The sequence below is a fragment of the Balaenoptera physalus genome, assembly GCF_965194825.1.
Source record: "Balaenoptera physalus genome assembly, chromosome: 5".
NCBI classification, from domain to species: Eukaryota; Metazoa; Chordata; class Mammalia; order Artiodactyla; family Balaenopteridae; genus Balaenoptera; species Balaenoptera physalus.
Window position 1 is genome coordinate 128,861,615 of NC_138884.1, and position 12,229 is coordinate 128,873,843.

General features: G+C 36.1%; 1 protein-coding gene across 1 annotated transcript in view; it reads left to right on the forward strand.

Annotated features, from left to right (window-relative positions):
* The window catches only part of USP53 (ubiquitin specific peptidase 53), a 73,251-nt gene that overhangs the window by 24,620 nt on the left and 36,402 nt on the right, over positions 1 to 12,229 (forward strand). The window contains exons 4-5 of the mRNA XM_082462767.1: positions 1,291 to 1,383; positions 4,652 to 4,786. Of these exons, the coding sequence (XP_082318893.1) occupies positions 1,291 to 1,383; positions 4,652 to 4,786 (228 nt within the window). The remainder of the gene's footprint in view (positions 1 to 1,290; positions 1,384 to 4,651; positions 4,787 to 12,229) is intronic.

Here is a 12,229-nt window from a genome sequence, read left to right on the forward strand (position 1 = left end):
TCAGCCCAAGAGCTGTAAACAGTAAAGCCAGAATTAGAACCCAGGCAGCCTGTCTTCAGAGGGTGTATCACTAACCACAGTGCTGTGCACTTCCCACAACTGTGCTGTCGTGACCTTCATCTTGACGAATGAATTTTAATGTATATTTTATGGTATGATAGAATATGATATGCAAGAAAGTTATTAAACATTTTCAAGTGCTTTGCAAAACACTGAGTTATTTGTGATAACTAAATGAATCCTATTAGTTATGGTTTAAGGAAAAGCAACTATTAAAGAGAAATTCTGAAATGGCTTTTAGTTACTGAGTTATTAAAAAATAGGAAACTTTTAAAATTATTTGTTTTTATTAACTTTTTTTTTTTGGTTGGGAGAAATGTGAGATGGTGAATGGATTTTCTTGGTTTTATTATTTGAGGAAATGACTGAAAGGTATAGAGAAACTTGAAGATCTTAATTGTTTGTTGTAATAGTATTTACAACAACAAATAGCAGGTTGCATTCAATGCATGCCACTTGTGTACTGGGCACTGCTCTAAACACTTCACATATTACATACATATATTTAATCCTTACAAGCAGTCTATGAGACTGACACAGTTATCCCCATTGTATAAATTTCAGATTTTTCTAGAATGATTTTAAGTATTACACTGATTTATTTAAACAACTACAGTCTTTTTTATTTTGTTTTTGTTTTTTTAGTAGTAAATGATTGGATAATTGCAGCAAATATATTCAGGTTATTTTTTAACTGCTGCTTCATATTATGCTGTACCCCCATGACTACACAGATGCCCCGTTTTTCACTCAGTGTACAATGACCACACAGGCCTCTGCCGATTTTTCTTGCCACTACATACTGACCCTTATTTGGTACACCCTGACTTTTAACTGCAATTATATTTCCTTCCTAAATTTCAGTTCATTCCAAGTATTATAATCACTTCCTCTCTCAAGTCTCTGCCAAGTCCTGCATTCAGTATCCCTTGTTTCCTGTCCATATAAATTCCTTAACTGAGGAGTTATATTTTTCTTGTTCTGTGCCTGTCATGGTTTTTACATGTGAATCCATAGTAATATTTTCTAAATCCATCTTTTATATGTGAACTACATGTATATAGCAGTTTTGTACTTATTATTTTTAGTAGTATATATCTGATTATGTACAAGAGATTAAAAGACGTTATGAGCCTTCCGCAATTTAAAAAATATTTAAATCTGTCTTTCATCCCAGTGAGAAAAATATTACTGTGTTTCTTTCTTTCTTCACATCTCACTATTTTTTAGGTTTTATGGCAATTAGATATATTCCGAAGAAGCTTGCGGGTTCTGAATGGACATGTTTGTCCGAGAGATGCCTGCATATTTTGTGCATTGAAGGTAACCTTTTAATAGTTCTGAAAAATTACTATTGTTTCTCAAAAGATTTAATTTTATTTGATAGTTTGGTGTGTTTGACATATTTGGTTAGTTTATTTGTAATTAAAGTTATTGTCAAGTGACTTACAGTTTTGAAGAGGAATTCTTAAAGTATGACTTATTCAGGTTTACGGATCCATTTTCCTGTGTTAGGAACATTATATTTTTCATTATTTTGAAATAATCATTTAACAGATGTTTTTTGAGCTACTACTGAATTCTGGGCACTGCTGTAGTTACTAAGGATACAGCAGTGAACGGAACTAATAAAAATCCCTGTTCTTATGTAGCTTATCTTCGTGTAAGGGAGAAGAAAATAAATAAACAAAATATAAAGTATGTTAGGTAATAGGAGGAAATATAAATCAGGGATAGGTACTAGAGAGTGTTGAGTAGCAAGGAAAGCCTCACTGAGAAAATGACATTTAAATCACAACTTGGAAAAGGTGATGGAGTGGACTAGAGCCTTCCAGGCAAGCAGGGACACAGCAGCTGCAAAGGCCCTGAGGTGGGAGTGTGTGTGACATATTCAAGGAAACCTGACTGGTGGCAGAAGCTTTGTGAGCAAGGGGGACAGTGATAGGAGATGAGCTCAGAGGTCAGGTGAGTTGTGGTGACTTCAAAAATGTCTGCAGATTCTTTTGCACTCTTCTATTGAAAGGTGGAGTCTAATTCCTTGAATATGGGTTGCCCCTAATGTTTCACTTCCATCATATAGAATGTCGCAGAAATGAGATTAGGGTAGATTAGAAAAAGTGATAAAGCTTCCACCTGGCTCTGTCTGTTGGGGTGCCCATTCTTGGAAGTGAGTTGCCATGCTATGAGGAAGCCAAGCTGGTCATAGCTACAGCCAAGTTCCCGGCCAGCAGTCAGCACCAACAACCAGCATCAACCTCTAGACACTAGTGAGCGACCTTCAGATGACTCCCAAGTTCCAGCATTCAGACTATTACAGACGACTGCAAGTGGGGCAGAGTTGAGCTGTCCTCACCCAGACTGCAAACTTGTGATCAAAATAAATGTTATTTTTAGTACCTGAGATTTGGGGTGGTTTTGTTATGCAGCAGTAAATAACTGGAACAGGAGTCCAGATTGTGTAGGGCCTTCTAGACCTTTGTGAGGACCTTGACTTTTACTCCTGAGTGATTTAGGAAGTCGTGGGATTGTTTTGAGTGGAGGAGTGATATAACCTGTGTTAAGTAGGTATAATATTTGGACTAGATCTCTTTGGCTCCTTGAATGAGAATATATAGAATAGGGACAAAGGCAGAGATGGGGAGTCCAGTATATATTAGCAACGCATTTATGTCATTGAAATTTTTGCCCAAGAATTTAAGATTTGATTAATATGTTTTCAGAAATAAGTATTTCAGTCTTTTACATTCTTGAGTATTCTTAGTACACACACATATACATAATACAGGAAAATAAAAGGTAGTTTTCATGCTTTATTTTGACTTACATTCCTAAAAAGGCTGTTTGAATAAGTCACCAAAGGAGGCAATTTTATTTTATTTTATTTAAAAAAAATTTTTAAATTTAATTTTATTTATTTTTTTATACAGCAGGTTCTTATTAGTGATCAATTTTATTTATACACATCAGTGTATACATGTCAATCCCAATCAGGAGGCGATTTTATATTCTCTTTTTTATATGGCAAAAATAGGGTTGATGAATGAACTTAGATCAGATTACAGTATCGCATTTTATTTACTCTGCAGTAAATTTTGAATGTTTTGTCCAGGTGTAAAAACTAGTTAAATTTTCTAGCTCAGGTCTTCCCATAGCCTTCCACATCACCTGCCTCTTTCCCCTGCTTGCGTCCCCTGCCTCAAAACACCTGTTTGCGCGCGCGCGCACACACACACACACGCTGCACTGTCCTCCTTGCAGTTTCTCAGAGCTGGCTTTCATCTCTTGAGTGTTTTCATTATTATTCCTTTTGTCTAGAATGATTTTCTTCCAGATGTCCCTGTGGCTAACACCCTTATTTCCTTTATGCCTCTCCTTAAATGTTATTTTTCCATCAGTGAGACCTTCCTTGACTACCCTTGGTAATAGGTAAGCTCCCTCCCTCTCTCCTACCCCCAGCGTCCCTATCCCTATTACACTACTTTATCTTTCTCTCTTGTATTGTATTTCTTTGTTTTTCTCTATTGTACTTATTACATTCTGACATATAATTACTTATTTGCCCTCTCCTTATTACTACAACTAGAACGTATGCTCCATGAGGGCAGGGTCTTTGTTTTCTGGTGTAGAACAATGCCTCACATATACTGGACAATCAAAAAAATAGATGTTAAATGAACATCAGTCTTGTGTAGGATTAATATCTTAAACATTACCTGGAAAATTTGACTACCTAAATAAGAAATGACTTGTGAAAATATTTTTCATTTTTTATCATTTGTAATTGTAGCTAAAAATTTTGGTTCTGGATATCTAATATCACTTGGCATCTTTCTTTTTAAATTTCTTATTTGTAAATTAAATTTTCTTGTATCAGTGGAACAGATTCTTGAAATATTTCCTAGCCTACCATATGTTGATCTTAAAAGCAATTTTTTTTTGAGATGACATACCCCTTGAGCTAATTAATATAGCACTTAATATGATCAATCCTTATTGGATGGTTTATCACAGCAAACTTTATTTTTTCCCCACTTTCACTCACCTAAGATGATTGTCATAAAACTGGAACTTATTAAAAAGTTTTTCTTGCTTAAATTCAATAAAGAAAATAGAAGACCAGATTAACACCTATAATTTAATGTTCTTGAATGATGTTCCCACTGTTTCAAGTCTAGTGAGTTCCTACTGTTTTATTTGATTATATGTTTATTTTTGTATAACAGAATTTTAATTCCTACAGTACACTTTAAGATTTAAAGCAAATCATCTCAAAACTCTTTCTAAACAACTTAGATCATAGTCAGCTAGGGAACAGTTTCAAAATGGGCCTCATCTCAATCAGAATCTCTGAGGATGGGATCTGAGAACTTTACATGTTTAATTCTTATGCACTAACATTTGATTTAGAGGCTGGGGCAAGCATTTCTACATATTACTCATAGAAATAATTAATTTTTTGTATGGAATTTTAAAGCAAAAGACTGTTAGTTTGAGTATAGAGTTTCGAGTTTTGCTGTTGAAATGAAATTGCTCAAGTGTTTTTTAGTTGTTGGTGTTAAACTTACTGGTCGATGTATTTGTTGATTCCCAGACAATATTTCAACAGTTTCAACACAGTCGAGAAAAAGCACTTCCTTCGGATAACATAAGGCATGCACTTGCAGAAAGTTTCAAAGATGAGCAGCGATTTCAGCTTGGCCTTATGGATGATGCTGCAGAGTGCTTTGTAAGTATTTCTGATAATCCTTAAGTCAGAGTGGCAGTTGGCATTCCTTAAATTATGCACCTTTTGAGACAAATGAAACATAAGTTTATAGCAGTGGAAAAGTATCGGAACTGCTCAGTAGATCCTTGTCTCTTACCTACCCCTTCAAAGCTCAGTTTAAGTCCACATGTGTTTTGTGTACTTTTGCTTTTGATTATTTGTGCTGCTCTAATTTTTCAGAGTTAGGCTACTAGAATACTTTAAAATTTATTTATTGGAGCAAAAAGGCTTATTATGTATAAATCATAGCACTGAGGTCGTTCTGTTCCACGGGGTTTACATATGCAACACACTCTCCCAGTAACATTTCTCATTACATGCAATGTAATGCATTGCATGCTTCTCTTTGGAAGAGCAGAGGATCTTGATGGGCAGCTGTCAGGGGCAGCAATTCTGATATACACCTTACTCCAGGTTGAGAATCATTGACTGAGGTTGATGTTCTGAGACTGTGTTACCACCATATTGATAAGTAGAGCATTCCTTTGATCAGGGATGTACCTATATACCTTCTTAAATATGCATGTTGATGATTAATCGTTTCAGTAACATAGATGTCACCTATATTTAAGACAGCTATTTCTTCTCTTAGTCTTATATCTCTTCAGCAAATTATGTAAATTCTTTCATCAGAAACCCTTTTAAGTTTTGCCTCTCCATGTTATTTCCCTGTCACCATTTCTGTTTAGCTCGGGCCTCTACTCTCAGCATTATTTAAGCCTCCTTACTAGTGTCCTTTTAACCTTATCCTAAGAGTCTTTTTTAACAGCCACCATATTAATATGATTTTTTTCAGATAAATGCTTGCGCCTCAGATATTTCTGTGATTCACATCTGACTCTCTTCTGACATTTAAGGCTCTTTAAATTTAAACTCCAGTTTATCTCTTTGCTTCCTTCCTGAATTTTCCCTTCTGGTGAGATAGTTTCAGTCCATTCCTCACACATGTCTTTTAAATTCCTGTTTTATAGCCTTTGCTCAAGTTCCTGAAATATTCAAAACTTTCCTAATCTATTATTTGTTAAAGTTCAATGTAAGTCACATCTACTAGATAATGCATCATCAAAGCACCCCAACCCGTTCTCCAAATTTTTGAAGAATTTATTACTCTCTATAGAATTCACTTGGCATTTATGTTTTCTTTTTTTTTTTTTTAAACATCTTTATTGAAGTATAATTGCTTTACAATGGTGTGTTAGTTTCTGCTTTATAACAAAGTGAATCAGTTATACATATACATATGTTCCCATATCTCTTCCCTCTTGCATCTCCCTCCCTCCCACCCTCCCTATCCCACCCCTCTAGGTGGTCACAAAGCACCGAGCTGATCTCCCTGTGCTATGCGGCTGCTTCCCACTAGCTATCTATTTTACATTTGGTAGTGTATATATGTCCATGACACTCTCTCACCCTGTCACATCTCACTCCTCCCCCTCCCCATATCCTCAAGTCCATTCTCTAGTAGGTCTGTGTCTTTATTCCCGTCTTGCCACTAGGTTCTTCATGACCTTTTTCTTTTTTTTCTTTAGATTACATATATATGTGTTAGCATACTGTATTTGTTTTTCTCTTTCTGACTTACTTCACTCTGTATGACAGACTCTAACTCCATCCACCTCATTACAAATACCTCCATTTCATTTCTTTTTATGGCTGAGTAATATTCCATTGTATATATGTGCCACATCTTCTTTATCCATTCATCTGTCGATGGACATTTAGGTTGCTTCCATGTCCTGCTATTGTAAATAGAGCTGCAATGAACATTTTGGTACATGACTCTTTTTGAACTATGGTTTTCTCAGGGTATATGCCCAGTAGTGGGATTGCTGGGTCGTATGGTAGTTCTATGTTTAGTTTTTTTAAGGAACCTCCATACTGTTCTCCATAGTGGCTGTATCAATTTACATTCCCACCAACAGTGCAAGAGGGTTCCCTTTTCTCCACACCCTCTCCAGCATTTATTGTTTGTAGATTTTTTGATGATGGCCATTCTGACCGGTGTGAGATGATACCTCATTGTAGTTTTGATTTGCATTTCTCTAATGATTAATGATGTTGAGCATTCTGTCATGTGTCTGTTGGCAATCTGTGTATCTTCTTTGGAGAAATGTCTATTTAGGTCTTCTGCCCATTTTTGGATTGGGTTGTTTGTTTTTTTGATATTGAGCTGCATGAGCTGCTTGTAAATCTTGGAGATTAATCCTTTGTCAGTTGCTTCATTTGCAAATATTTTCTCCCATTCTGAGGGTTGTCTTTTGGTCTTGTTTATGGTTTCCTTTGCTGTGTAAAAGCTTTTAGTTTCATTAGGTCCCATTTGTTTATTTGTGTTTTTATTTCCATTTCTCTAGGAGCTGGGTCAAAAAGGATCTTGCTGTGATTTATGTCATAGAGTGTTCTGCCTATGTTTTCCTCTAAGAGTTTGATAGTGTCTGGCCTTACACTTAGGTCTTTAATCCATTTTGAGTTTATTTTTGTGTATGGTGTCAGGGAGTGTTCTAACTTCATACTTTTACATGTACCTGTCCAATTTTCCCAGCACCACTTATTGAAGAGGCTGTCTTTTCTCCACTGTATATGCTTGCCTCCTTTATCAAAGATAAGGTGACCATATGTGCGTGGGTTTATCTCTGGGCTTTCTATCCTGTTCCATTGATCTATATTTCTGTTTTTGTGCCAGTACCAAACTGTCTTGATTACTGTAGCTTTGTAATATAGTCTGAAGTCAGGGAGCCTGATTCCTCCAGCTCCATTTTTTGTTCTCAAGATTGCTTTGGCTATTCAGGGTCTTTTGTGTTTCCATAAAAATTGTGAAATTTTTTGTTCTAGTTCTGTGAAAAATGCCAGTGGTAGTTTGATAGGGATTGCATTGAATCTGTAGATTGCTTTGGGTAGTATAGTCATTTTCACAATGTTGATTCTTCCAATCCAAGAACATGGTATATCTCTCCATCTATTTGTATCATCTTTAATTTCTTTCATCAGTGTCTTCTAATTTTCTGCATACAGGTCTTTTGTCTCCTTAGGTAGGTTTATTCCTAGATATTTTATCCTTTTTGTTGCAATGGTAAACGGGAGTGTTTTCTTAATTTCACTTTCAGATTTTTCATCATTAGTATATAGGAATGCAAGAGATTTCTGTGCATTAATTTTGTATCCTGCTACTTTACCAAATTCACTGACTAGCTCTAGTAGTTTTCTGGTAGCATCTTTAGCATTCTCTATGTATAGTATCATGTCATCTGCAAACAGTGACAGCTTTACTTCTACTTTTCCGATTTGGATTCCTTTTATTTCTTTTTCTTCTCTGATTGCTGTGGCTAACACTTCCCAAACTGTGTTGAATAATAGTGGTGAGAGTGGGCAACCTTGTCTTGTTCCTGATCTTAGTGGAAATGGTTTCAGTTTTTCACCATTGAGGACAATGTTGGCTGTGGGTTTGTCATATATGGCCTTTATTATGTTGAGGAAAGTTCCCTCTATGCCTACTTTCTGCAGGGCTTTTATTATAAATGGGTGTTGAATTTTGTCGAAAGCTTTCTCTGCATCTATTGAGATGATCATATGGTTTTTCTCCTTCAATTTGTTAATATGATGTACCACATTGATTGATTTGCGTATATTGAAGAATCCTTGCATTCCTGGAATAAACCCCACTTGATCATGGTGTATGATCCTTTTAATGTGCTGTTGGATTCTGTTTGCTAGTATTTTGTTGAGGATTTTTGCATCTATGTTCATCAGTGATATTGGCCTGTAGTTTTCTTTCTTTGTGACATCTTTGTCTGGTTTTGGCATCAGGGTGATGGTGGCCTCGTAGAATGAGTTGGGGAGTGTTCCTCCCTCTGCTATATTTTGGAAGAGTTTGAGAAGGATAGGTGTTAGCTCTTCTCTAAATGTTTGATAGAATTCGCCTGTGAAGCCATCTGGTCCTGGGCTTTTGTTTGTTGGAAGATTTTTAATCACAGTATCAATTTCAGTGCTTGTGATTGGTCTGTTCATATTTTCTATTTCTTCCTGGTTCAGTCTCGGCAGGTTGTGCATTTCTAAGAATCTGTGCATTTCTTCCAGGTTATCCGTTTTATTGGCATAGAGTTGCTTGTAGTAATCTCTCATGATCGTTTGTATTTCTGCAGTGTCAGTGGTTACTTCTCCTTTTTCATTTCTAATTCTATTGATTTGAGTCTTCTCCCTGTTTCTCTTGATTAGTCTGGCTAATGGTTTATCAATTTTGTTTATCTTCTCAAAGAACCAGCTTTTGGTTTCATTGATTTTTGCTATTGTCTCCTTCATTTCTTTTTCATTTATTTCTGATCTGATCTTTATGATTTCTTTCCTTCTGCTAGCTTTGGGGTTTTTTTGTTCTTCTTTCTCTAATTGCTTTAGGTGCAAGGTTAGGTTGTTTATTCGAGATGTTTCCTGTTCCTTGAGGTAGGCTTGTATTGCTATAAACTTCCCTCTTAGCACTGCTTTTGCTGCATCCCATAGGTTTTGGGTCGTTGTGTCTCCATTGTCATTTGTTTCTAGGTATTTTTGGACTTCCCCTTTGATTTCTTCAGTGATCACTTGGTTATTAAGTAGTGTGTTGTGTAGCTTCCATGTGTTTGTAGTTTTTACAGATCTTTTCCTGTAATTGATATCTAGTGTCATAGCACTGTGGTCGGAAAAGATACTTGATACGATTTCAATTTTCTTAAATTTACCAAGGCTTGATTTGTGACCCAAGATATGATCTCTCTTGGAGGATGTTCCATGAGCACTTGAGAAAAATGTGTATTCTGTTATTTTTGGGTGGAATGTCCTATAAATATCAATTAAGTCCATCTTGTTTAAGGTATCATTTAAAGCTTGTGTTTCCTTATTTATTTTCATTTTGGATGATCTGTCCATTGGTGAAAGTGGGGTGTTAAAGTCCCCTACTATGATTGTGTTACTGTCGATTTCCCCTTTTATGGCTGTTAGTATTTGCCTTATGTATTGAGGTGCTCCTGTGTTGGATGCATAAATATTTACAATTGTTACATCTTCTTCTTGGATGGATCCCTTGATCATTATATAGTGTCCTTCTTTATCTCTTGTAATAGTCTTTATTTTAAAGTCTATTTTGTCTGATATGAGAATTGCTACTCCAGCTTTCTTTTGATTTCCATTTGCATGGAATATCTTTTTCCATCCCCTCACTTTCAGTCTGTATGTGTCTCTAGGTCTGAAGTGGGTCTCTTGTAGACAGCAAATATATGGGTCTTGTTTTTGTATCCATTCAGCCAGTCTGTGTCTTTTGGTGGGAGCATTTAATCCATTTACATTTAAGGTAATTATCGATATGTATGTTCCTATTCCCATTTTCTTAAATGTTTTGGGTTTGTTATTGTAGGTGTTTTCCTTCTCTTGTGTTTCTTGCCTAGAGAAGTTCCTTTAGCATTTATTGTAAAGCTGGTTTGGTGGTGCTGAACTCTCTCAGCTTTTGCTTGTCTGTAAAGGTTTTAATTTCTCCATCAAATCTGAATGAGATCCATGCTGGTTAGAGTAATCTTGGTTGTAGGTTTTTCTCCTTCATCACTTTAAGTATATCCTGCCACTCCCTTCTGGCTTGCAGAGTTTCTGCTGAAAGATCAGCTGTTAACCTTATGGGGATTCCCTTGTGTGTTATTTGTTGTTTTTCCCTTGCTGCTTTTAATATGTTTTCTTTATATTTAATTTTTGACAGTTTGATTAATATGTGTCTTGGTGTGTTTCTTCTTGGATTTATCCTGTATGGGACTCTCTGTGCTTCCAGGACTTGATTATCTATTTCCTTTCCCATATTAGGGAAGTTTTCAACTATAATCTCTTCAAATATTTTCTCAGTCCCTTTCTTTTTCTCTTCTTCTTCTGGGACCCCTATAATTCGAATGTTCCTGCGTGTAATGTTGTCCCAGAGGTCTCTGAGACTGTCCTCAGTTCTTTTCATTCTTTTTTCTTTATCCTGCTCTGCAGTAGTTATTTCCACCATTTTATCTTCCAGGTCACTTATCCTTTCTTCTGCCTCAGTTATTCTGCTATTGATCCCTTCTCGAGTATTTTTAATTTCATTTATTGTGTTTTTCATCGTTGCTTGGTTCCTCTTTAGTTCTTCTACGTCCTTGTTAAATGTTTCTTGCATTTTGTCTATTCTGTTTCCAAGATTTTGGATCATCTTTACTATCATTCTGAAGTCTTTTTCAGGTAGACTGCCTATTTCCTCTTCATTTGTTAGGTCTGGTGTGTTTTGACCCTGCTCCTTCACCTGCTGTGTGTTTTTTTGTCTTCTCATTTTGCTTATCTTACTGTGTTTGGGCTCTCCTTTTCACAGGCTGCAGGTTCGTAGTTCCCGTTGTTTTTGGTATCTGTCCCCAGTGGTTAAGGTTGGTTCAGTGGGTTGTGTAGGCTTCCTGGTGGAGGGGACTAGTGCCTATGTTCTGGTGAATGAGGCTGGATCTTGCCTTTCTGGTGGGCACGTCCACGTCTGGTGGTGTGTTTTGGGGTGTCTGTGGCCTTATTATGATTTTAGGCAGGCTCTCTGCTAATGGATGGGGCTGTGTTCCTGTCTTGCTAGTTGTTTGGCATAGGGTGTCCAGCACTGTAGCTTGCTGGTCGTTGAGTGAAGCTGGGTCTTGAAGTTGAGATGGAGATCTCTGAGAGATTTTTGCTGTTTGGTATTACGTGGAGCTGGGAGGTCTCTTGTGGACCAGTGTCCTGAAGTTGGCTCTCCCACCTCAGAGGCACAGCCCTGATGCCTGGCTGGAGCACCAAGAGCCTTTCACCCACACGGCTCAGAATAAAAGGGAGAAAAAATAGAAAGAAAGAAAGAAAGAGGATAAAATAAAATAAAATAAATCTATTATAATAAAAAATAAGAAAAAAATTATTAATAAATTTATTAAGAAAAAATCTTTTTAATTTTTAAAAATAGATTTATTTTTTGTAATAAAAATAAGAAAAAAATTACTAAGAAAAAAATTATTAGAAAAATTTTAATTTTTTAAAATAAAAAATATGAAAAAACTTATTAAAATTTTTTTTTAATTTTTAAAAATAGAAAATAAGGAAAAAATTATTAAGAAAACATTTATTGGGAAAAAATTTTTTTTTAAGTTAAAAAAAAAAAACAAAAAACCAAAACGGACGGACCTAACCCTGGGACTAATGGTGTAAGCAAAGCTATACAGACAAAAATCTCACCCAGAAGCATACACAGATACACTCAGAAAAAAAGGAAAAGGGGAAAAATTAATATATCCTGCCCCCGAAGTCCACCTCCTGAATTTGGGATGATTCGTTGTCTATTCAGGTATTCAGCAGATGCAGGCACATCAAGTTGTTTGTGGAGCTTTAATCCGTTGCTTCTGAGGCTGCTGGGAGAGATTTCCCTTTCTCTTCTTTGTT